Source organism: Rhyacophila brunnea, unplaced genomic scaffold (genome assembly GCF_057557595.1).
Source record: "Rhyacophila brunnea isolate RB1 unplaced genomic scaffold, BYU_Rbru_1.0 scaffold_19, whole genome shotgun sequence".
In the NCBI taxonomy this organism is placed as follows: Eukaryota; Metazoa; Arthropoda; class Insecta; order Trichoptera; family Rhyacophilidae; genus Rhyacophila; species Rhyacophila brunnea.
In genome coordinates, this window is record NW_028232848.1 from 10,145,322 (window position 1) to 10,168,795 (window position 23,474).

Consider the following 23,474-nt stretch of genomic DNA (forward strand, 5'->3'; position numbering starts at 1 on the left):
TCTTAATTTGCAAACTGCAAACCTGTGGCTACATTAATTGTGTGAAACTGTTCGCGCCTCCCAGTTTGGAAATCGCTGCCCTATAGATAGTATTTAGCAGTCTTCCAGGACGCCGGAATCCGGTCGGCTGGAAGAACAGGTAAGCCAGGTTGAGGTTCTCTTCTGGCATCCGCAGCATGTGGCCGAGCCAGGTAGGTTCAACGTCGCCTCTTCACTAAACTTCTATCGGCAGCTATCGAGGGTAGTTTTTCATATGTTTGTATCGAAGTATTATAATTGTTACAATACATTAGCCGTCTAAACAGTAAAAACTGTCTATCTCGCTTTATAATTTAGCACACCCAAGAGAGGTGATGGTAAACCATAGTACTTATTGTAATTGTTACAAAAAGTGCTAATACTTCAATACAAAAATAAATGAAAAACTACCCTCGATAGCTGCCGAAAGCGGCCGATAGCAGTCTTGTGTATAGAATAGATGCGCAGATGCGTTGACAATTTAGCGTATTTCTTGCCAGATCTATCATTTTTAAATAGGCAAATTTTGCATCTGGCGTACGACGTTAAATCTAGCGTTTTTTGACACCGCAAAATGTTTAAAATTTCACATAATAAAGCTAGAATATTATACCAGATTTGTTTGATAACCAAGATGCTGATTTCTTGTACCTTACGTCAAAATAAAACAAATGTTACATACGAAATGATGATTATATTTATTAAAATTATTTTTTAATTTTATGACTTTTTCAACTATGTTCCATCATAATGCACCCCGATTTTTTTCGAGAAATGTTAACCACTAGGTAACCTATTAGGTGCATGCCCTGGCTTTAAACAACCAACTGGAAAGGCCATAAGTACACCATGATTAAATTTGCATTACTATTTTAAATCTCGCTAACCCATTTATTAAGTCTTTACTATCAGAAACAGCAATCTCATATTCAATTCACATTATTATTTTTATTACAATATTATTTACTCCATTAAACTTATGTATTTCCAAGATTGAACGTATACAATATTAACAATAAATGTCTTACATAGTATAAATTATACTAGATTTATTTTTGACCGATTTTATCAATGTTATTTGTAAATATAAAAAAAATATATTAACAATGGAAAAAAATGCCAATCCCGGGATCAGAATTTTGGCTCGGGATTGGATTCCCTAATTGGCAATAATACATTATTATGATTGGCCGTAGACATAACACGCATTTTGTAAGTGTTACTAACAACACTTCAAATAAAAAGAAGTAAAACTAGCGCCTGTTATATACTTTTTACCATTGGAAAGACGAGTGGAGAACTACAAGGTTCTAAGTGTTTGTCCTTGGAGAAACAAAAGTAACAATGAGGCAGCTTAGAATACTACTTCATTGTTGGGTTTGTTTTTTCAAGGACGAACACTTAGAACCTTGTAGTATTCGGTAAAACTGCTGGATTTTGAGTCTGTTCACGGCAAGACATCGGAAATGTTGACTGAAAACATAATTTGAACAGTGCATCGTCATGAGATTGATAAAAAGATTGCATTTTGTAATTAATACACGAATTTTGGAGGCGTAGATCATGGCCCCCATAAGGGGGGGACTGACAGGGCTCTAGCCCAAGGGCCCGGCGTGGCGGGTTGATCAGATAAGTGAGATAAACACACATCATAAATTAGCGTTAAAAGTTTTAAAAAAAGTCGACTGCGGCGCTATTATCCTTCATGGACATTAACATTTTAATTTATATGATTGTGCGATGTAATTTTTAATTATTGTGTGTTGATACTCGACTATTCCATGATTAAAGTATAATACACTGTATAAGTACCTTTAATTTGACCTAAAACACAATTTGAAAAACGTTAATATAGTGCGTGACACTGTTTTTAGCTTAATCGATAGGTAGGAAGGGGGGCCGCCAAAGATCCTAGCCTAAGGGCCCGCTTTAGGATATGGGGGCCATGGCGTAGATAGAAGATGGCAAAATTACGTTTACAGCCGACTCAAACAAATACTTGGTGTTAAAATCGTCAGCATTGGATGTGAAGTACAATATATTGTGCACAATACACTTCAATCGACTGTGGATTAGTGAATCCAATCCCGAGCCAAAAACTTGATCCCGGGATTTCGGGATTACGATTTGACGATCCCGGGATCCCGTGACTGGTCCCGGGATTGGCATTTTTTTCAATAGTCAATATAAAATTTCTATATATACAAATAACGTTGATAAAATCGGTCAAAAATAAATTTTGTATAATTTATAATATTTAAAACATTTATTGTTAATACTGTGTACCTACATTCAATCTTGGAAACACATAGGTTTAATGGAGTAAATAACAGTGACGTCCCTAGTCAAAATGCCGCCCCTAGGCAGTGCCAAAATGCCGCCAATTTTTTTATACAGTAGGTAATTTATCATCCATTCATGATTTCAATATATAAGAAATGTATTGTATGGATACATTACCAACAATATGTCTTTGACTAAATCTAATTTAAATGCCATATCTCCTTCAATAGACAATATTGCGTGTCTACGATTTCAGATAGGTACATTTAAAAATATACTTGACAAATTCCAAAACTCGCGAGTGACTGGTAAACATATTTGGATACATTTTAAATTAGGTATGCACTTGTCAATGCTGTTCACCAAGAACGGATGTCCAAGGACAACGGAAGTAAACTAGACATCGCGAACCCGACAAAAAATCCTGTTATAACTGTTATAGTACCTAATTAATACATTTTGTTTCCAACCAGTGAGCTGAATTTTTTAATGATTTTTTCTATTTATTATATACCTAGTGATTCTCCCCGATTTGCCGCCCTTTGGGTAACTGCCGCCCCCAAGCGACGCTCGATCTGCCTACCCCCACGGGACGTTACTGGTAAATAATATTGTAATATGTATTAATAATAATGTGAAAGTAAAAGAGTTTTATTTATTTATGAAAAGATAATAAATACAAGTTCAATTAAAATAAAAAAAATGACAAATGCATTAAAAAACATGGTGGAATCACTTTTTTCCAATCGTTCTCATTTTTATTAATTTATGTGAAAAAATACAATGAATTGGCAATACATGGGTAATAAATCAAACTTCATACAAACTCAATTTATTTCTAATGTATTTGTATGTTATTAAAAGTATTTTTTCTGTCATATTTTCGTTTTTATTTTATTTTCCATAAAAATTGATAAAAAAACTCAATCCCGAAAGTTTCGGGATTATGTTTACCAATCCCGGGACCCAAGACATTATAAGCCAAGCGGTAGCTGCTCGGCCATATTGGGCACGAAAAACATGAAATTCTTACATATTTTTTTGAAATGCTAGTTTCTAGACTCTTTTTTAAACATACTTTTGAGAAAATCAAGCATTTTTCTGCCATATAGCTTATTTTATTATCCTATCTGGTATGTCCTCCCCATGGGACGTCACCGGCTACCACTAACGGGTCTACAATTATTTAATAAAATATTTAATATTGACTGTTCTTATGGTTAGCCAGTAGTATTGTTTTTATTCCAGTTCAGGTCTGTCAAAATTTTAAAACGTACAGAGGCGTAGGTAGTTTGAACCGCCGATAGCATTTATCATATTATTTAGAGCGATAAAAATATTAATTACATTATTAATGCGATCGAAGTAAAATAGTTACAATTCAATCTCACAAGTGTGCACAATACATTAAATTCGAGTTGTTTTGTGAATAGATATAACAAATGGATTCAAATCCACTCATACTGAACGAAGACGTAAATACTTATTATAAAAATACTTCAGAGATGCATAAAATTGATCACGGAAACAATTTTTCGTTTGTTTACAAATTGTTAATATGTGGCATGTTTATAATAAGCATGTCTATGAGTATATTTTCTTTATACAACTGCAATACTTTGGAGGAGAATCTATTTGAAGCGACTTTGCGAGTAAACCGTTTTGAAAGTGCGCCGTCTTTGGATCCGCATCCATTGGAGTTGCAGGATGATTTTATTGAGAAGGTATACATCAAGGTATTGGAAAAATTTAAGCAAAACGGAGCTATGTTATATGACGATGAAGATTCTAGTTATGATGCAGTAAAATCGAGAAAGAAGCGCCAAGTGTACAACAGTACTTGCGATTGCCCACCAGGTACGTTCAAATTATAATGATACATTCTAATTAGGGATTCCAATCCCGGGATCCCGAGCTATTTTCGATACCTATGTATCCCGGGATTGATAAACATAATTCCGAAACTTTCGGGATTGATTTTTTTTATCAATTTTTATGAAAAATAAAATATACTTAGCAGAAAAAATACATTTAATAACAAATAACTACATTTGAAATAAACTGAGTTTGAATGAAGTTTGATTTATACCCATGTGTAAGTTGCCGATTCATTTTATTTTTTCACATAAATTAATAAAAATGAGAAAGATTGGAAAAAAACAATGCTTCGCACTACAAAGTAATTCCACCATGATCTCATACGTTTTACGGCAGTTTCATATTTGGCTGACTAATTAGATTTATGAAGCGGAAAGGCCGTACGTATACCATGATTTGCTTTACTATTTTAAATCTCGCTAACCCATTCATTAGGTCTTTACTATCAGAAACAGCAATCTCATATTAAATTCACATTACTATTTATATTACAATATTATTTACCAGTGGCGAAGGGTGACTTTTGGAAAGAGGTAGGCTGTGGAGATCTGATAAAAAGAGCACACTTGTCAGGTATACTTACGAGAATAGTACGATATTTACTACTAATGAATAGGTACACACTAGTTTAATGACAACGTCACACTAATTCAATGAAACTTCAAAAACTCATTGACGACATAAAAATGAGCGATGTGTTTAAATTTCGTATTTTTCAAAACATGTAGTATACCCATCAAAAATCATTAGATAAAATTTATTTGTATTTATAAAAACAATCTATACTTACTTATTTATTAATATTCGATTAAACGCCGATGAAATTATTTTTTTAATATCTCATTATTAATGATTTTGGACAAAGTGCGCAGTCGTGACAATATTATTATGCGCGAATTTTTTAGGCTCTGCGATAGGAGCTTACGTTATTTCGTACAAATCAGCAGACTTGCTGAGGTTACGAGACGTAAAGTCCATACGAAAAAAATTCAGAATTACTTCACACATAATCGGAGATTTATTTACATCGAGACGTCGCGGCGTTTATTATTTATTTACGGCGCGCTGTGGTATATTTTTTAATACCTTTGCAGTTGTTTTGTAAACTGTGTAATACTGTAATACATTCCTACATATACGACATCTCTCGTTGGCAAAATAAATTATGTTTATATAACATAAAATAATGAAGTGATTAAGTATATAAATATGTCAATATGCAATTAAAAAATATTTTTCTTAAGAAGGTAGGCTTTAAATAATCGCCTAGTATGGAGTCTTCGCCACTGTTATTTACGAACGTATACAATATTAACAATAAATGTCTTAAATAGTATAAATTATACTAGATTTATTTTTGACCAATTTTATCAATGTTATTTGTAAATATAAAAATTTTATATTAACAATGGAAAAAATGCCAATCCCGGTACCAGTCCCGGGATCAAGGGATTGTCAAATTGTAATCCCGAAATTCCGGGATCAGAATTTTGGCTCGGGATTGGATTCCCTAATTCTAATTGATTTAAGTTTTGTACTATATCAATTTCACTTGACAGCGAAAGTGGGATACCTCCACCAATGGCAGGCAACGAGGCCTGAACAAAAAGGAACCATAAATGCGAGTGAGAAAGTATTCGGCACGCTTATATCTCCTCAATTTGCGTTAGAGCAGTGATCGCCAAACGGTCTCTCGTGAGCTACCAGTAGCTCGCGACGGCATTTTCGGTAGCTCGCGTAGTTTATTTTATCATACATATTTATAAAAAAGTTGAGCTGCTTGGACAATTTATTTCAGCTTCTTTTATTAATTTCGAATTATTGCGCTCAAAATGAAGGCATTGTTTTGTACTAAGTACCTGCTTATGTGAATCAACGTTTTCCACTATGATGGTGGTTAAAAGTAAATATAGAAACAGACTCACAGATGTACATCTTGATAATTATTGCATTCGGATGGGAGTGACAAGATTATTTAATTATGAATTATGAATAATGATTATTAAAAAAATGTGGAGGAAAGTGAATGCCATTTTACCACGTTTTTCTTAGCTCGTATTCTTGTTTGTCCGGTGGTTGTATATCCAGTACAAATCTTGCAATCGATTTTTAACTAACTTCCCGACTAGCTAGACATTTGAAACCTTTAGAATATATCAGAACACGATGCCAATGCATTCTTTTTAATACTTTTAGCCACCTTTAAGTAGAATTGAATTCATTTTCAGTTAATTCTGTTTTGTATGAAAAGTTATTTCGGAAGAAATCCGTAATCCAATCCACTATTATTGGTTGCTAAGGGGGTGGTCCTAGCAACTAAATTATTAATATATACGTGCGTTACTATGGAAATCAAAATTACATTTCAGTATTCTATATTTGTTTGTTGCAAAATACGAGTAGCAAAAAAATAATTAGTTGACAATTGCTTTATTTGTCCTAAATTATTAAAACATAGAATTGTCAAGTTTATATGATTCAACAGAAAATTTAAAAACGTGGTATATAAAAAGTTCTTTTTATCTTGTAATTATTCACTAATTATTTTTACTTTTAATCACACTTATTTCAAGATATTTTTTAATTATTATTTTGTTTATAAATAAATAATTAAAGTACGCATTTTATGTTTTATTGGAAGTCCAATGTCCTAATGTATTTTAAGTAATATAATAATATTATGTATGGTAGGTACCTACGATAAAGGACGATGATAAAACAATATAAAGAAGGAATATTATGTATACTTAGCTCACTAAACGATTTCAATATCTGAAAGTAGCTCAAATCCCTATTGGGCTTGGAGACCACTGCGTTAGAGTAAAGTAGAATTTCTACGGCTGAATTAAATATTTTTGTAAACGTCGTCGGTAAATGTTGATTTAAATGACTACATTCATTTAAAAACTGCGAGCACGTGTTATAACGTTAGTAGTAATTTTTTTAGTTAATTTAGTATAAAATATGGCTAACTATATTGGGTACTGTTAGGTTATACGGAATACAGCGGAAAACGCATTTTGAAAATAGCCGATAAACTGGATTATTTGTTAGTTTGGGTTAGTTTAGTTTAGGTTGGGTTAGGTTAGGTTATGTTAGGTTTGGTTAGGTTAACCTAACAAATAATCCAGTTTATCGGCTATTTTCAAAATGCGTTTTCCGCTGTATTCCGTATAATCGAACAGTACCCTATATTGTGTTAAAATTTGGTAGCCGTACTGAGAAGCAACATCACGGTATAACATTTCATAGTAAGTTAATAATAATAAAATTGAAATTCTACTATGCGTTATACGCAAAAAACACGTATGACTGACAAAGTTTAATGTGCACTATTTATGGCAGATCTTAACAGCCTACTTCCACCCATCGCCACTGCTATATACGATAATAATGTTTTTTAATTAATTGCAGGTCTGCCAGGACTACCCGGTGAATCAGGACTCACAGTAAGATATAAAAATGTTTACATACAGTAGAAATTTCATGTTCTCTAGCAATACCTACATTAATACAGCGTTTCCCAATTTTAACTTAGCCACGGAATTTTTTCATAAACTAATGGAACCTTCTTAATATGCTTAGCGAAAAATAATTGTAGTCATAAAGTTATGAGATTTAAAAAGATATTGGTACAAGTCGGTTATAGGGAAGCCAGGCGGGAACCACGCTAATTGTCATTGCCGATTTTGGGCAAAATTCAGGGCTCGAAATGGAACGGAACGCACCGGAGCGCCGTTCCAACTCGTGAAATTTGTAAAATTATACGCTCCGTCTCGTGGAAAAAATATGTTGACCGTCTGAGCTAGACTGGCCATAGAATAGAAATAAAATACATATACGATTTGATGACTATGTAAATATCTTCAGAAAAATTGTCGAGCGCTCCGGTTCGTAAACTTTTCCATTTCGAGCGCTGGCAAAATTCATGAATTCAAGAATTAAAACCTAACCTAACCCAACCTAACCTAAACTAACCCAACCTAACAAATAATCCAGTATATCGGCTAGTTTCAAAATGTGTTTGCCGATGGCTTCCCCACAACCAACTTGTACCAAAATAAGTTTTCTGATAATTTTGTTCTATGTACAGTGGAAAAAAGTCGCAATTTTCTCACATGTGTTCATCTGGTGACCCTAATTTAACGTTTCCCAAATAAGCTTCGCGGAACTATGTGGTTCCATGAGGCAAAATATATTTAAGGTTCCGAATTAAACGTTTATAGTAGGTACAATAATATCATACTTCAACTGAGTATTACAGTAAGTGTATACATCCATCCATGGCCCCCATATTCTGAAGCGAGCCCCTAGGCTAGGGTGTTTGGCGGCCCCCCTACCCATTTTTAATGTTGAGGCCAGTGTGATGATCTACAATAGTGTTCCCCAAATGGTATTCCGTGGTTCCCGACGGTTCCATGAAGTTCCACGAAATAAAATCATTTCAATTATTGAGTGGTCGGCACTAGTGATCATAATTATTATTATGAAGCACTGATTGCGACCCCCTTTTGTGGTAGTCAAGTAACATGCGACACTTTGCCATATTGGATAAGTAGCTATTTTTATTAGTCAGGAAATACATTAAAAACAATTAATAACATCAAATTCTATACGTGAATATTAATAATCACAGCACATCAAGTTGCATCGCATAACAACCTATTTTAAAATGTTAATATTTTGCAAGCAAAATAGCGCCGCAAGCGAATTTTTTTACTATTAGTCGCGTCTCACATCTAAACTCGCCTCGTGTGCCGCACAGCCATAAATCAAACCTTGCGAGAGCGGCGATCCAGTGTTGCTTGTGAAGACCGCATCTGCCTAGCGACAGTCGCGCATAGCCTTAAAAACGTATAGGTATTTGAATGCGGCGATCGGCGAGCCGGTATAGGAATATCCGATTCGTAGGTGTTTGTATGCGACTTCGACTCTTCAGTCAGTTTCGACAAGTAGGTTGAGTCGCATACAACATGTCGATTTACAACAGCAGATGTTTTTTTTCAAACAAACAGTCGCATTCGACCAATCTGCGGAGCTCCATTTGGCAACGTGTGTTTTTTGAATAACAATAATGACGTCACATCGTCGTATTCGACATGTTGCAAACAAGGCGAGTTCTGATGTGAGAGCGGGCTTAGAAGAAATTTGTGGTGAGTGTCTATCGACTTGCAACGCCGGGCCCCAGGCTAGAGCCCTGTCAGTCCCCCCTTGTGGGGGGCATGCATCAATCATTATGTGGTTAATCCAATTGGTGTTCGTATATAGTTTTTTTCGTTGCATAATGAATTGACGAGTTTATTTATCGACGCAAAAAAGGTAAATACGCACATATTTTTTGTACAAACTTTACTGCAGATGAATTTATGATTCACACACACAATTGAAAATTACAGGGAATGTTGCACCATAATATAATATTAAGTATTTAAATTAATTAACAACAAAAGACGAATCACACGAAGATGATAAAACGCACGAATTTGACTGTACGCCACAATATCTTGAGGCACATTGGTGTACCACGTGCACCCGGTATATTTGGGAAACTCTGTTGTACATGATATTATCATGGAGTTAAATGGTTTGTGAATTTATTAATCATTAATTAATAATAACGATCATTTTTGGAATGGGACGACTGGACTCCGGACAATTGGACGCCGCACTGTCGTAGACACGTATACAGAACGTAGACGAGGTATTTTAATCAGTTTTTATCTACTACTTAGTAGTTTTAATTCATTTTACTAATGTATTCTTTATTGCGGATTGAGAATTACCATGCCTAAGGCTTTATATAAAATAAAAAACTCTTTTTTCGTTGGAACTTAAACATATGCACGATTAAATCATTATTTAAGTCTGCATATTTACATGCTCACCAACTATTAAATCATAATATAATCATTTAAATATAAATAATAATATTACATATATTTTTTTAAAGTACCTATAAGTACCTAACGTCTATTTATTTATTATTATTTATAAATTTATTGTATTTGATCGAATTTTTCGTAATTCCGTTACTAGATATCACTAAAACCTGGTTCAGATTATACTAGTATTTCGAAAGGCGAGTGATTTACTCACCACTAAACGTTTTAATATTTTTTTGAAAATTGTCCATTAGAGACTTGAGAGATTTGAAAATTGTCCAGTCAAGATGAGTACAACATAAAATAAAGTAAAAATATATAAATAAATTTGTAATGGCTACATTGGATGAAGAAATTAGCGCGAGAAAAAAAATGGATCAATGGAGAGCACTGAAAGCTTGTTTATTTTTTATGGAGTGGATATTTAAATATCCTAAAGCAATCATGATTTAAATATTCCGACTCAAATTTTAAAGTCGCTCCAACGAACGATATCTTTATTATAATACTAATAATGTTGAAATTAGTGAAGAGTGGTGGAGGGTGTTATTAAAACTTAAAAAGAAATAATTACAAGATAAAAAGAACTTTTTATATAAACGTTTTTAAATTTTCTGTTGAATCATATAAACTTGACTTGACTAGCTTAAAAGATCATAGAATACTGAAATGTTATATTGACATTTCATTTTGATTTCCATAGTAACGCACGTATATATTAATAATTTAGTTGCTAGGACCATCCGCTTAGCAACCAATAATGGTGTCGAAATTTTTTTTCACACAAAACAGAATTAACTGAAAATGAATTCAATTCTGCATCAAGATGGCTAAAAGAATTAAAGAAATTAAAAGAATGCATTGGCGTCGTGTTCTGATATATTCTAAAAGTTTCAAATGTCTAGCTAGTCGGGAAGTTAGTTAAAAATCGATTGCAAGATTTGTACTGGACAAACAACCACCGGACAAATAAGAATACGAGCTAATAATTGAGTCGACTAAATGATTTTAATAAATTACTCGCCACTCAACTATAATAGTAACATAATCTGAACTAGGCTTTAGAGATCTTTTAAAATCCCTCTTAATCGCGTAATTTAAAAGAACCTATTGCCGCGTTCTCACGTGGCGATTTTAGTCGTCCAACTGTATGTTGAATGACAGTTGAAAGTCAATTGATAAGTGCGAACCATATTTCAACAATGCTTATCAACTTGCAAGATAAATTGAACGAAGTTGAGTTACTTGTTACTTTGTCTATTCAATAGTGATTAGCTACTCATACAAGTTAATTGGTTGCCTAGCAAGTTGTCCTTAGTAACCAAGGTAATAACACGGTACGTCAAACTTTTTTGTTTGACATGATGCCATCTTGATTACGACTATCGGTTAAAATTAAATCAATACGTACAAACATTCTTTTCGATTCCTTGTTTAATATTCAACATACAGTTGAACGACAAAATCCGCCACGTTGGAACACGGCATAGGGGTTTCGTTCAGAGGTTGACTGCAATTCACGATGGTCACAATCCTCGGCCACGAGGGAACGACCGAGAAGAAGATGAGTTTACTAATATTTATTAAAACACCATATCAATTATTGTTTTAGGGGATAAAAGGAGATAAAGGACCTCCCGGTGCCTCTTCAAACGTCGCTAAGGATGTCCATAAAATAATAAAGGTATTTCAATGATACATATTATAGTAAATAATAAAAAATTTATCATAGCATTAATACAACTAGGTTGGTCTAAAATTAAGTTTGTTGGAAAAATAACTTTCATAGCAACGCTCAAAATGGAATATGTTACGAACCCGAGCGGTCAATAATTTTACGAAAATATTAACATAGTTATCAATTTTATAAAAGTAAATGTTTGATTTTTTCATTATATGGCCTATCTTGCTCAGATGGCCAAGTTATTTTTTCCACGAGACGGAGCGATAATTTTGGGGATTTTATGAACCGGAACGGCGCTCCGTCCATTTCGAGCCCTGTTAAATAGCAATACCTCATAAATCAGTTTGATTTTGCAGTAAATAGTAAAGGTGCGTTCACTTGTTAATAAAATATAATTAGGAATCTTAAGTTGTCTCTATAATTTAGAAATGTCTCTCATGTAAAATAACAGAAGCGCACATGCAAAGCAAAACCTAACCTAACCCAACATAACCTAAATTTTAGAAACAGTATATAAAAATAGTACATTACAGCTATACGAGCACAGAACAGATTTAGTTCCCAGGCTACGAGCCTCCTACCTAATTGCGATAATTTAAACTAGTAGGTCCTATATAGAATGCTTATCACATTGCGTTATTATTGACTCAGTTTTTGTGTTTAAAAACAAGGAATTTTACCTAAAAAATCAAGGTTTTAAAATTGAAATGAGAATTTGTGCAAAAATTTCAAACACCAACATAGAACCAGGTTTCTTGAGTTGTTTCCCTATTGAACTAGGGTATCGAGTTGGTGTTATTATTAAACATGGCAACTTTGTTTTGACAGCTCAATACAAAATTCAAAATGGAAGACGGCAAGATTTAAACAACAAAATAATAAAATTGATCACGAAAATATGAAATATTATTATAATCGCCCACGCAATTACAAACATATACTTAAATAAAATACTAAAAACACAAACGTATTTACAAGACACAATAGATTCGTTGTTTCTTAGTTTTTTTTTTAATTAACTTGTATGCAGTATTGTATGCAGTGTAATAATAATTATAATAATATACCCTCTTATTTAAAAAATATATAATATACGAACGCTCGAATGCTACGAATGAAAAGGTTAACCTCTTCTATGGCTCACTAATCACGATATTACTATGGCAGTATCTGACAGGTCGCAGATTTTTAACGACACACGTTGAATGTAGAGCGATGCTCGTACTAAAACTGTAATACCGATAATTTTTGTCTTCATAATTATTCAGACAGATGTCGCTGTGTGTTTATTTTTTAGATTCTGCAAATCAATCGACAGTGGCTAGTAATTTACGTTTAAAGTCGGAAGAGATACCTAACTGAAGGCTGTAGAGCTGAAGGCATATAACTGGTTAAAAGAAACGCTATAAAAAATGACAAACTTTCATTGATAGCCCAACTTCTTTTAAATTGTTTTTCTAATATGTATGTTCTTAAAGTTTTTCCATGTTATAGCTACGTAATAAAATTGATATCGATTTCAGGGCTTGGCAGCGGCTGGTCTCAACATATCAGCGCAAACTCTTATAATGATTAAGGTACGTACATAATCGTTTTAAGCGAAGGGGTGGTGTAAGATTTTTGAAAACAGTTACCCCCGGCACTATTTCATTTTGCACTACGCTACTGGTCTTTCAGACGTTTGATACTGGTAATAAAACTTCTTTATATTTAATTTTCCTTGGTTGCTAAGGGCGTCTATAATTGAGAATTTTTTGATGGAATCAAACGCCTTTTCATAGTCTATAAAACCAAGATATAATGGCAGTTTGTATTGCTGGTAGCGCTCTATGATTTCCCTGACGACCTGTATATGATCAATAGTACTGTAACCTCTTCTGAATCCGGCTTGCCCTCTTGATTGGTTCTCGTCTAGAATTGTTTCGAGACGGTTTGAGAGTATTTTCGTGAAAACCTTATACAGAATTGGCAGTAGACTAATTGGTCGATAGTTTTTCAGATCTTCAGTGTCTTCTTTCTTATGGAGAATAATAATGGAGGCATTTTTCCATGACTCTGGGATGTTCTCTTCGTGCAGACAAGACGTGAACAGACGTGCGAGCACTTCGCTCACCGTCCTCCCGGCCCGTTTGAGAACATCGATAGTCAGCCCATCTTCTCCCGGGGCTTTCCCACTCTTCATGCACATAATAGCATATTCCACCTCTGTGGTTGTAACCTTGGGAAGAGGATCTCCATATTCTCCGTTCACCGGAAGATCTGAATTGATGACAGTGTCATCTTTGTATAGAGCGCTGTAAAACTCTACAACAGTGTCCAGTAGATGATCCCAGTTACGCACGATACTTCCATCTTGCGCTTTTAGTGTCGTGATCTGCCGTCTCCCTATACCCTGCTTGTTCTTATGTAAGCTCCTTCCTGACGCAACAATTGATTTTACAAGGTTCATATTGAACTTACAAAGATCTTCTCGTACTTTTTTACGTAGAGTTTTGCACAGCGTGGAGTACTCGAGATCATTTGCAACTTGTTGCTCGCTTTTCGCATTCCTACGCAGCTTCATAAGATCCAACGTTTCCTTTGAAAGTTTGCTTACTCGTTCAACCACAGCAGCAACTGTCTCTTCCGAAGATTCTATAATAATTTTTGTTATTGCTTCGGTGTTTTGTAGGGAGATGGGGTCATTTTCAGCCTGGAAAGCCGCTAGCCTGTTCTCCAGCTCTTGTTGGAATTCGACTCTGCTTATCAAACCTCTGCGGACTCTGAGCTTCTGCATCAGTTTGGATCTCTCACGTTTGATGTTAAATCGTACTTTACACCTAACCATTCGGTGGTCGCTGCCAGTATTAAATCTGTTAATGACTGTGCAGTCTAGAAAAATATCCTTCTTGTCGGTGAGGATGTAGTCGATTTCGCTGGTTCGTTTTGCTGGGCTTCGCCATGTCCATTTTCGGGAAGGCTTCTTTTTGAAGAATGAGTTCATGATGTAGAGATTGTGGTTTTCCGCAAACTCCACTAACATGTCTCCTCGGCCATCCATGGTGCCATGTCCGAAGTGCCCGACCGCTACATCATCCTGGTGTTGAGATCCGATTCGTGTATTAAAGTCCCCCATGATGATAGTGAAGTGACATTTCCGTTTATTTTTCAACGTACTGATTTCTTCATATACCTCCTCCACTTCTTCATCAGGTGAGTTTTGAGTGGGCGCATAAACTTGCAAAAGCAGAATATGGTATCTTTTGCTGAGCTGAAGTGTTAAACTTGCTACTCTATCTGAGGAGATATCAAATTGAACTATGCAATCTTTCCAGAGTCTGTGGATTAAAAATCCGACACCGCTTGTGCGTCCGGTCTTAGTCCCATTACAACATAAACATATTGAACAGTATATACAGTGATGCCACAGCATGCGTGAAACTCCACAAACGGTCGTGTAAATTCCCCATTAACAAAGGTGTCCGGCAAGGTGATACCATTTCACCTAAACTATTCACCGCTACTCTTGAGGACTTATTTAGGAAACTTGATTGGGAGGAAAAGGGTGTTCCAATTAACGGAGAGCACCTCAGTCACCTGCGCTTTGCAGATGATATTGTTATACTCTCACAAGACCCGAAAGACCTCCAAGGTAGAATGCAAGAACTCGCGGATGTCAGTCAAACGGTCGGTCTAAAGATAAATGTCTCAAAGACAAAAGTGATGAGGAACTGTTTTTCGGACCCTGCGATTATCTGTATTTTTGGCACCCAACTCGAGCAAGTCAGCAGCTACATCTATCTCGGACAGCAGGTGTCCATAGACGGAAGCATGCACGATGAAATTGCTCAAAGAACAAAGCTGGGATGGAATGCTTTCGGACGTCTGAATAGTATCTTCAAGAGTGACCTACCATTATTTCTTAAGCGTAGGGTGTTCAACCAATGTGTGCTACCCGTGCTCACGTATGGCTGCGAGACGTGGACCCTCAACACGAGAGATGTCCAAAAGCTAAGAGTCACACAGCGAGGAATGGAGAGGTGCATGTTGGGCATCACGCAAAAGGACCGTAAGAGAAACGAATGGGTTAGGAAGCAGACAAGAGTACGCGATGTAATAGACGTTGCCAAACAGCTGAAATGGAGATGGGCGGGGCACATTGCTCGCCGAAAGGACGGCCGCTGGACAAATGCCGTCATCCAATGGTACCCAAGGGGTACGAAACGGCCACAGGGTCGCCCTAAAAGCCGCTGGATTGACGAACTGGTAAAGTTCGGCGGAAATACGTGGCAGCGAACGACACAGGACCGAGAGAGTTGGAGAAAGCTTGGGGAGGCCTTCATCCAGCAGTGGATTGACCCCGGCTGATGATGATATTTAATTAGTTCAAAACAGGCTTGAGAGTACGTCGATTGTTTGTGCTATGTATCATTTAATTTAAAAAGGGTTTAGAAAAAATAGAAGCATCATCACCATCATGTAGATCACTTTAATTGTGAGATGATTGTATTTTTAAACAATACATATATTACACTTTAATAATTATTAGATATATATTGTGAACAGAAGTTCGATCAGTACTCTACTGAAGCTTGTCGAGGTTAAGACTGTTGTCAATTTTAAGCAGTCTGTAAGACCCAAAGCAACAAAGTCTACGACGAAGCTAATAATGTCAAAAACATGTTTTAGGTGGTAATCGGCCTCGATAACTGCGTTATGGCAGCCATTTTGTAACTAATTATATTTTAATTTGTAAACCATTCTTTTTTTTATTGAATAAAACAAATTTAATAAAAAGCATTAAGTATTATCTTGTTATATGTCCATAAACTATTTTTTTGTATATGATTTTATATGCAGGGTGAGAAAGGACCGATGGGTCTAGGAGGCCCCCCTGGTCCATCAGTCAAAGGTGACAGGGGTATCCCAGGATTACAAGGACCCCCTGGAATTCCAGGTGTCCAAGGATTACCAGGATCGAATGTATGTTATTAAATATTGGGTATTTGTTATGAAACATTAACTTTCCAATTACACTGAAGTCTGCTCATACATTCGATGACCCAGTATTGAACGCTAACAAGTCAAAAATTCGACATTTCGCGATATTGGTATCAAAATACTCGTAAAAATGAGCTCTTGTTGATTTTGTACAGAAACAACTGAAAAAAAATATTTAGATACCTTGAGAGCCAAAAAACCCATAAGAAATTTTACAAACTTTCAAACAAAACCGGTTTTGTACAGATCCATTTCGAATTGTTTCCATTTAAAACTGGCGATTGACCATACGTTTCAATTTAGAATACATAAATTCTGACAAGTATCCTTTTGAAACTTGTCAAATCTTGTGTATTGTAAAATATTCAAAATATTAAAACACGATTATCTCAAAACTACATTTTTTTGAGTTGTTACTGTTTAATACTGGGTCATCGAGTCATGATAATAAGAGCGTTCTAATATCACACTATTTATTTGTGTACAAATAAAAAATAGTATGTCAAAATTCATAGGATTTATCACGGATAAACTTTCTGGTATCCCACTTAAATATTTATTCAAGATAACTTCTATCGTATCTATTATATTTGATAAAAATCACATAGGTATACGGAACTAATAATTATGTATATATTATTATTAATTAATATATAATAGCATGAAGGTATATATAACTATTCCAACCAACACAACAAAATATTATTATATATTCACTTATTTTTTACTTGGACGACACCGGGTATACCTGCTAATTGATTATAAAACTGGTACAGTGGAACCCCGATCTCCCGTTCTCGCATAAATCGTTTTCCTGCAAGGATCGTTCATTTTTTAAAGTCCCGCCAAACCACCCATAAGCACAATGTTCAATAATCGTTTTCCTCGATCTATCGTCTAAATATTATGGTCCCGTCACAGATATTATTGATTGTCCGTTTTTGTTGAATATTTTTCATTTCGTTTTCGTAGAATTATTTATGATACATACTATTACAGACCTTTCAGTTGCGTCTAGAGTTAGGTATTTCCCGAGAAAATCACAATCTCGAGATTCGGGATTTCCAGAAAAGAATTCTCGAGATATCGGGAAATTTAAAAAAAAATCCAAAAAAAATATGTTTTTTTTTTAATTATGTAAGAAGACAAACAAAATAGAAGTAGGAAAACAAAAATAATTCAAAACATTGCTTATTAAAACAGAATTTAAAAAAACACAGACTGTCACTGCGTCTGATAATCGCGTATACTTTTGAGACACAAAATTCCCTGATGTTGCAAAAATTGCGCTCATTTTGAGTCGACGTTGGTTAACTGTGTTAAAAGCCCCGATCAGTCTGAACGTTTTGTGTTTCTGTCCTCTTTTTTCATATAGAAAATCGTTTTTTCAATTAATATTTGATAATAAAGAAATCCCGAATCCGAGAAAAGATTCTCGAGATCCGGGATTTCCCTAAATGTTAAAAATTTCAATACTCGAGATTCGGGATGGAAAATCTCGAAAATTTCTCGAGAATTCCCGAAACCCAACTCCAGTTGCGTCGCTTTGTTTGCACAGGTCGGTCGACGTTCAGGCTTGCCTCGCATTTCGTATCACGAAGTTGCAACTAACATCCCCCCCCATGAAGAAAACAAGAATACTAGCTGAGAAACTGAAAATAATTCAAGACGTCGAAATATCCAGGAGAAAAACGAGTTTTCTTGAATTATTTTTTTGTATAATATCCCGCATTGATCGTTTTTTTTCTAGGGTCCCTTGAAAATCGTAGAATCGGGGTTTCATTGTATTCAATATAATATAAAGATTGTTTTAAGATACCTAATATTATTAAGATCAACAACAGACTAATTGACAACAATTCAAACCCCACTATTAACGATTTTACCATTAAAAATTTCCCACCCCTCTGTTCAATTAGTTAAAACTTTGTTTTTTTTGTTTTGTTTTAGGGAATAGACTGCGCGGACTGTCAACCGAAAGAGAACTTAACTTGATAACTGTGGCTGACAAAAACAAACAAGGCGGGGTATGAAAACAAGCTATTTGACATGACAAAATGCTAGATTTTGTGAAAATAAAATTATGGCAGATCGTAACAGCCTACCGCAACTGAATTACCACCATAAATATATATATATTATATATAAAATGGTAAATGTGCCGCAGAGGTGGACATGAGATTTTACAACTTTCTTTTTAGACCAAACCAAACCTAACCTACCCCAACTTAATATTACCTCATATAATCTTGAAAAAATGTATGAAAATTATCGGAAAGCCGATGGTCCGACAGAAAAAGGTATTTATTATAATTGTCTACATGGAATAAACTGTTTTCGTAAAAAAAATATATATATAAAAGCTCGTGTCCACCTCTGCGGCACAATTGCCATAAAAATAGTTTAATTCATTCAAGAGTGAAGAATATGGTAAAATAAGTAGAGATAAAAATATGACTTTATAATAGCACATAATATAGGTTATCTGTCAGCAATTGAAAACACGTAAAACCTCGTTCCATTTTCAAATCCATTTTTATAATATAAATTGATGTTTTAAATTGCATTCAGCATTATTCTTGAATGAAAAAAAAATTTCTCCGCGAGATGTCCAAATGTCCAAAATCTAAACATCTGCACCTCTCTTGCTGCTGTTAAAATATAGCATTTATTGCAACAATTACAAACATCTTATTGTAATTGTTACAATAAGTGCTAATACTTTCATACAAAACTACCCTTAGTTTGATAATATTTATCACTTTATCACTTTAGCCGCCGATAAGTATATAGAATAGACCCACAGGTTATAGCGATAGTGCCCATAGAACGCGTCGAGCGGGCGAAGTCGGCGTATGAAGTGTTTATTCATAACCATAATCACACGTCTCTTGCCGCGCATTACCCTTCACCTATGTAATAAGCGGCCCAAGCAGCATAACAAAGCAATAAAAAGCAATAAAAATATTATATTATTTCGGGGCTTGTAATTAATATTTACGACGACATTATTCAACCAGCGAAATATAGGACACGGAATAAAATTAAACAAAGAGTTCTCTGTTATTAAATAATTGCTTCTCGCCCGTCGATCGACGACGCCTCGAGCAGCGTGATTTTGGTAGCCGTGTTCAATGAATGGACTTCTTTGTATTTTCATTAAATCGTATCGCCGAGAAGCGAAAAACGGTGACTCATGCGGCAGGCGGGGCACAAGGCATCGTCAAGTCCAATGTGCGCTGGCGTATTTGATTACGTTGTATTTTCGATGATTTACGCGCCACTTGTAGAAATTTTGCGCGAGCGCCGCACTCGCTGCGTCAATGGGCTTTATGCCATAGAGTCAATGACAAAAATGTTAATTTTTTATTTTGCGAATGTATTCAACACGTGTGACTAATAAAAGCTTATTTTTTATTCCAGGTCTCCTGTGATTTTACGACTATGATCCGCATATAACTGTATCTACAATACTGAGGCTACTAAATGAAGACCTCTCCAGAATTTTATAGCAGATTAAGCCGCAATGAACTAATTCTCTAAGTCTAAAATAAAATAATTTTAATTTTGTATTTTCACTATGTTAAAAAATACTACTTAATTCATTAATTCGAGTTTCTTCGTACGTGTCAACATTCAACTTTACAATATGATTTTAAAATAGATTTTTTTTATTAATTTTTACTAACTACCCTACCCAAAAATAGCTGTTACTTCTTCACGGAATAACTCACTTTTGAAACTCCTAAGCTGACATTAGAAGTTATTAATCTAACCACGTAAATAACTTATTTTTTCCAAAATCTCCGAAATTTTAACTCGGCATTCTCGTAGTAAATCATCTCACATTCATAAATAAGTGTTTATATTGTAGGTAAACCGTTTATTATAGCACAAAATAAGAGTAAATCGTATTTTAATTTTAAATGTGTAGTTTTTAATTTTTTCGTATAGGTACTCTTCGGGAAATAAGTCACTTTTATCGAATATCGTCAGTCCGTCATGTAAAACTTATCAACTCCAATTTGTATTGAAAACGCTAGTATTATCGAATATCTACCCACCTCGCTGTAATGCCGGGTACTCATTAGCGAGCCGTAACTGTGACAGTTAGAGATAGAGTAACCAGTGTGGACGCCAAATAATTAGTTCACGAGCCTAAAAAATAATTATTTTGCATCTAGAGTTATAGTATGTGGAATGGTAATGAGTACACGCCTTTAGATTATTGCATTCATAAGACGTCTAATCAATTCACTAAAAGCTCCAAAATCGTGTCCTTATTTTTGTTTTTTGTTACCTTTTTGATTTGATTTTTTTAAATTTCGAACATCCGAAACCATAACGAAAATAACTAAACCTGTTTCTAGATTACATGACTTTCACGGTTGTTTTTTTATAGTAATAGATTCTTGGATTTCCACCGCGTGTACTTCTTCCTTCTTACCTCTACGTTTCGGGCTCGTTGCAGAGGCCATTATTAAGAGATATGGTATGGTGGAGATAATGGCCTCTGCAACGAGCCCGAAACGTCGAGGAAAGAATCTATTATGTTTCTAGACTTGTTAAAAAGGTTATTATGAATTTATGAGCTTTACAAGACAAACCAAAGATATTGTAGTATGTCAAATATTCGTGAAGGAACTACTTATGTATTCTACAACTACTTCTTCTTCTTGGTCATACACTCATTGCCAAGGATCGTGATTACTTTTTAATATTGCCTTCCTTTGAGCGACCAAGACTTTCCATCCTAACAACAATATAACAAAATTATTGTGAAATGCATTTTTTGTTTTTCTGGGGCCCCTAATAATATTATGTATTAATCTATCAGACCCTGGCCAAAACCACCATAGATTGCAGTCGATTGCGAGAAGACCTTAGGTTTTGGTATATTTAAAATTACTCACCCTATTAATAAGTTGTGATCGTGGATGTCTGCATCGTCACTGCTGTCATCGCTGTCAGTGGGCGGATCTTCAACTAGTAGTGGACTGCCTCGTGGCCTGCGAATGAAAAAAAAAACATAAAAATAATTTACTAATCGGTTACAATAATTGATTTGGTTTTCATTAGGTACAAAAATAATAAACCAAAAAAATAATAGTGGAGGGGATAGGAAAAGAGGTCTTACGCAACTCATCTAGCAAGTGTCCGCAATACACAAGTGTGTAGTGACCATAGTCCAGTAGCGAAGGGTGGGAAGATAAATGGTGCGCATTAAACTTTGTTAGTCAAGTCATACATAGATGGTGTTGGTAAATTTTTAAAAATCAATTAAACCCTGCCTAAACCAAACCATTATAGTTTTGGTATATTTTGGGCGATACGACAAAATTGTGCACACTTTTTCATTAATACTTATTTGTTTTCGTTGGATTAAAAATACATATTACACATATTGATGGTTCATTTTTTTTTAATTCATTAAGCCATGTTTAAACCAAACTATAATAGATAAAAAATATTATTCTATCTATAAAATAGGCAAAGTTGTGGATGATTTAATTGCACAATTTCCGATATTTTATAGATAGGCGAGTATTTTTTGACTATTATCTATTATGGCATGGTTTTTGCATGGAAAAATAACCAACACCATCTGAAAATTATTGTAGTATTATTTCAATGAAAACAAATACGTATGACTGACAAAGTTTAATGTGCACTATTTATGGTGGACCTTAACGGCCTACCTCCATCCTTCGCCACTGAAATATACGGTGTCTTTCTAATACAATAAAATAAGCTCTGTATTTTTACGTTTTATTATTTCAATTGTGGGATTATTTTTTTTCACTACTATTGTAAATTCAAACAATAATTATTATTTTTATTTTTGTTTAAGATTAACCTAAGTCAAATATACGTTGCAGAGGGGAAGTACTGACGCATATAATTTAAACATTAGTGGGCTCGCACATCAGAACTCGCCCCATGCGTCGCATGTCGAATTCGTCGATGTGACGTAATCGTAAACCAAGAAACAAACGTTATTAAAGGGAGATTCGCAGATTGGTCGATGCAACTGCGACGCTTGAAAAAAATATATTGCTGCCACATGCGTCGAGTTGCATTGTGCTTTAATGCTGCTTGCTAGGTCGAAACTGCAACCGATTTGGGAGAACACAATAGTTTTCAAAGCGACTAAAGTAGATCTCATGTGACTAGAGCTTGTAATTTCTCCATTCTCCTAGCTCCTAGCTAGAGATTCAAGAATTCACGAAATCAAGAATATATTTTATTTTCTCGAGAAATTGAACAAATTCCATTCACAATGAAATTTGAGACCTTTTTTTAACTCTTCCGGCCAAGAATTTTTGAGAGAGAGAGAGAGAGAGAGAATTTTTACATTTTGAGAGAAATTTAACAAATTCCGTTCACAATGAAAGAAGAGAATTTTTTTTCGTTCTTCCGATAAATATTTTTTTTAATGGGGAATTTCAAAAATTCCGTTCACAAAAATGTTCTTTATTTTATCCCAGTGACAATTTCTCGATTTTTCGAGAATCTTATTGATGATTTATCGAGAAACGGAATACACGAAATTTCTGAAAATTAATTTCTCGAGATTTGAGATTGGTTGTTTCTGACTATTTCTCGACAATTCTCAAGAAGATATTTTCTATCACAACCTCTACGTATAACTCGTGTCTTCCTGATCTGTTTATTATTGTATTCCTCTGAAGACTGAAAATTGGGTGGAGAAAGGCAGAAGTTATGATTGAAATATGGTGCTGAAGGCG

At 34.8% G+C, this 23,474-nt stretch overlaps 2 protein-coding genes across 4 annotated transcripts in view; one reads left to right on the plus strand and one right to left on the minus strand.

The window, feature by feature from the left end:
• Positions 1-3,673: 3,673 nt before the first annotated feature.
• On the plus strand, positions 3,674-20,386 carry LOC147072725 (uncharacterized). Of its 2 annotated transcripts, none has more exons than XM_085946162.1 (7): positions 3,674-4,158; positions 7,594-7,628; positions 11,674-11,745; positions 13,269-13,322; positions 16,585-16,707; positions 18,676-18,752; positions 20,149-20,386. In XM_085946162.1, the coding sequence occupies exons 1-6, from the start codon at positions 3,744-3,746 to the stop codon at positions 18,718-18,720; spliced, it is 744 nt and encodes a 247-aa protein (XP_085802288.1). In that variant the 5' UTR covers positions 3,674-3,743; the 3' UTR covers positions 18,721-18,752; positions 20,149-20,386. The 2 variants fall into 2 exon arrangements, with proteins under 2 accessions (XP_085802288.1, XP_085802289.1); XM_085946163.1 differs by having other exon boundaries at positions 18,676-18,725.
• A 659-nt stretch (positions 20,387-21,045) lies between these two features.
• Positions 21,046-23,474, minus strand: part of LOC147072726 (uncharacterized) — a 115,233-nt gene continuing 112,804 nt past the window's right edge. The window contains exon 3 of one of the 2 annotated variants that reach the window (XM_085946165.1): positions 21,046-21,734. In XM_085946165.1, coding sequence (XP_085802291.1) covers positions 21,635-21,734 — 100 coding nt within the window. In that variant the 3' untranslated portion in view covers positions 21,046-21,634. The remainder of the gene's footprint in view (positions 21,735-23,474) is intronic. The other variant, XM_085946164.1, reaches the window with a different exon arrangement.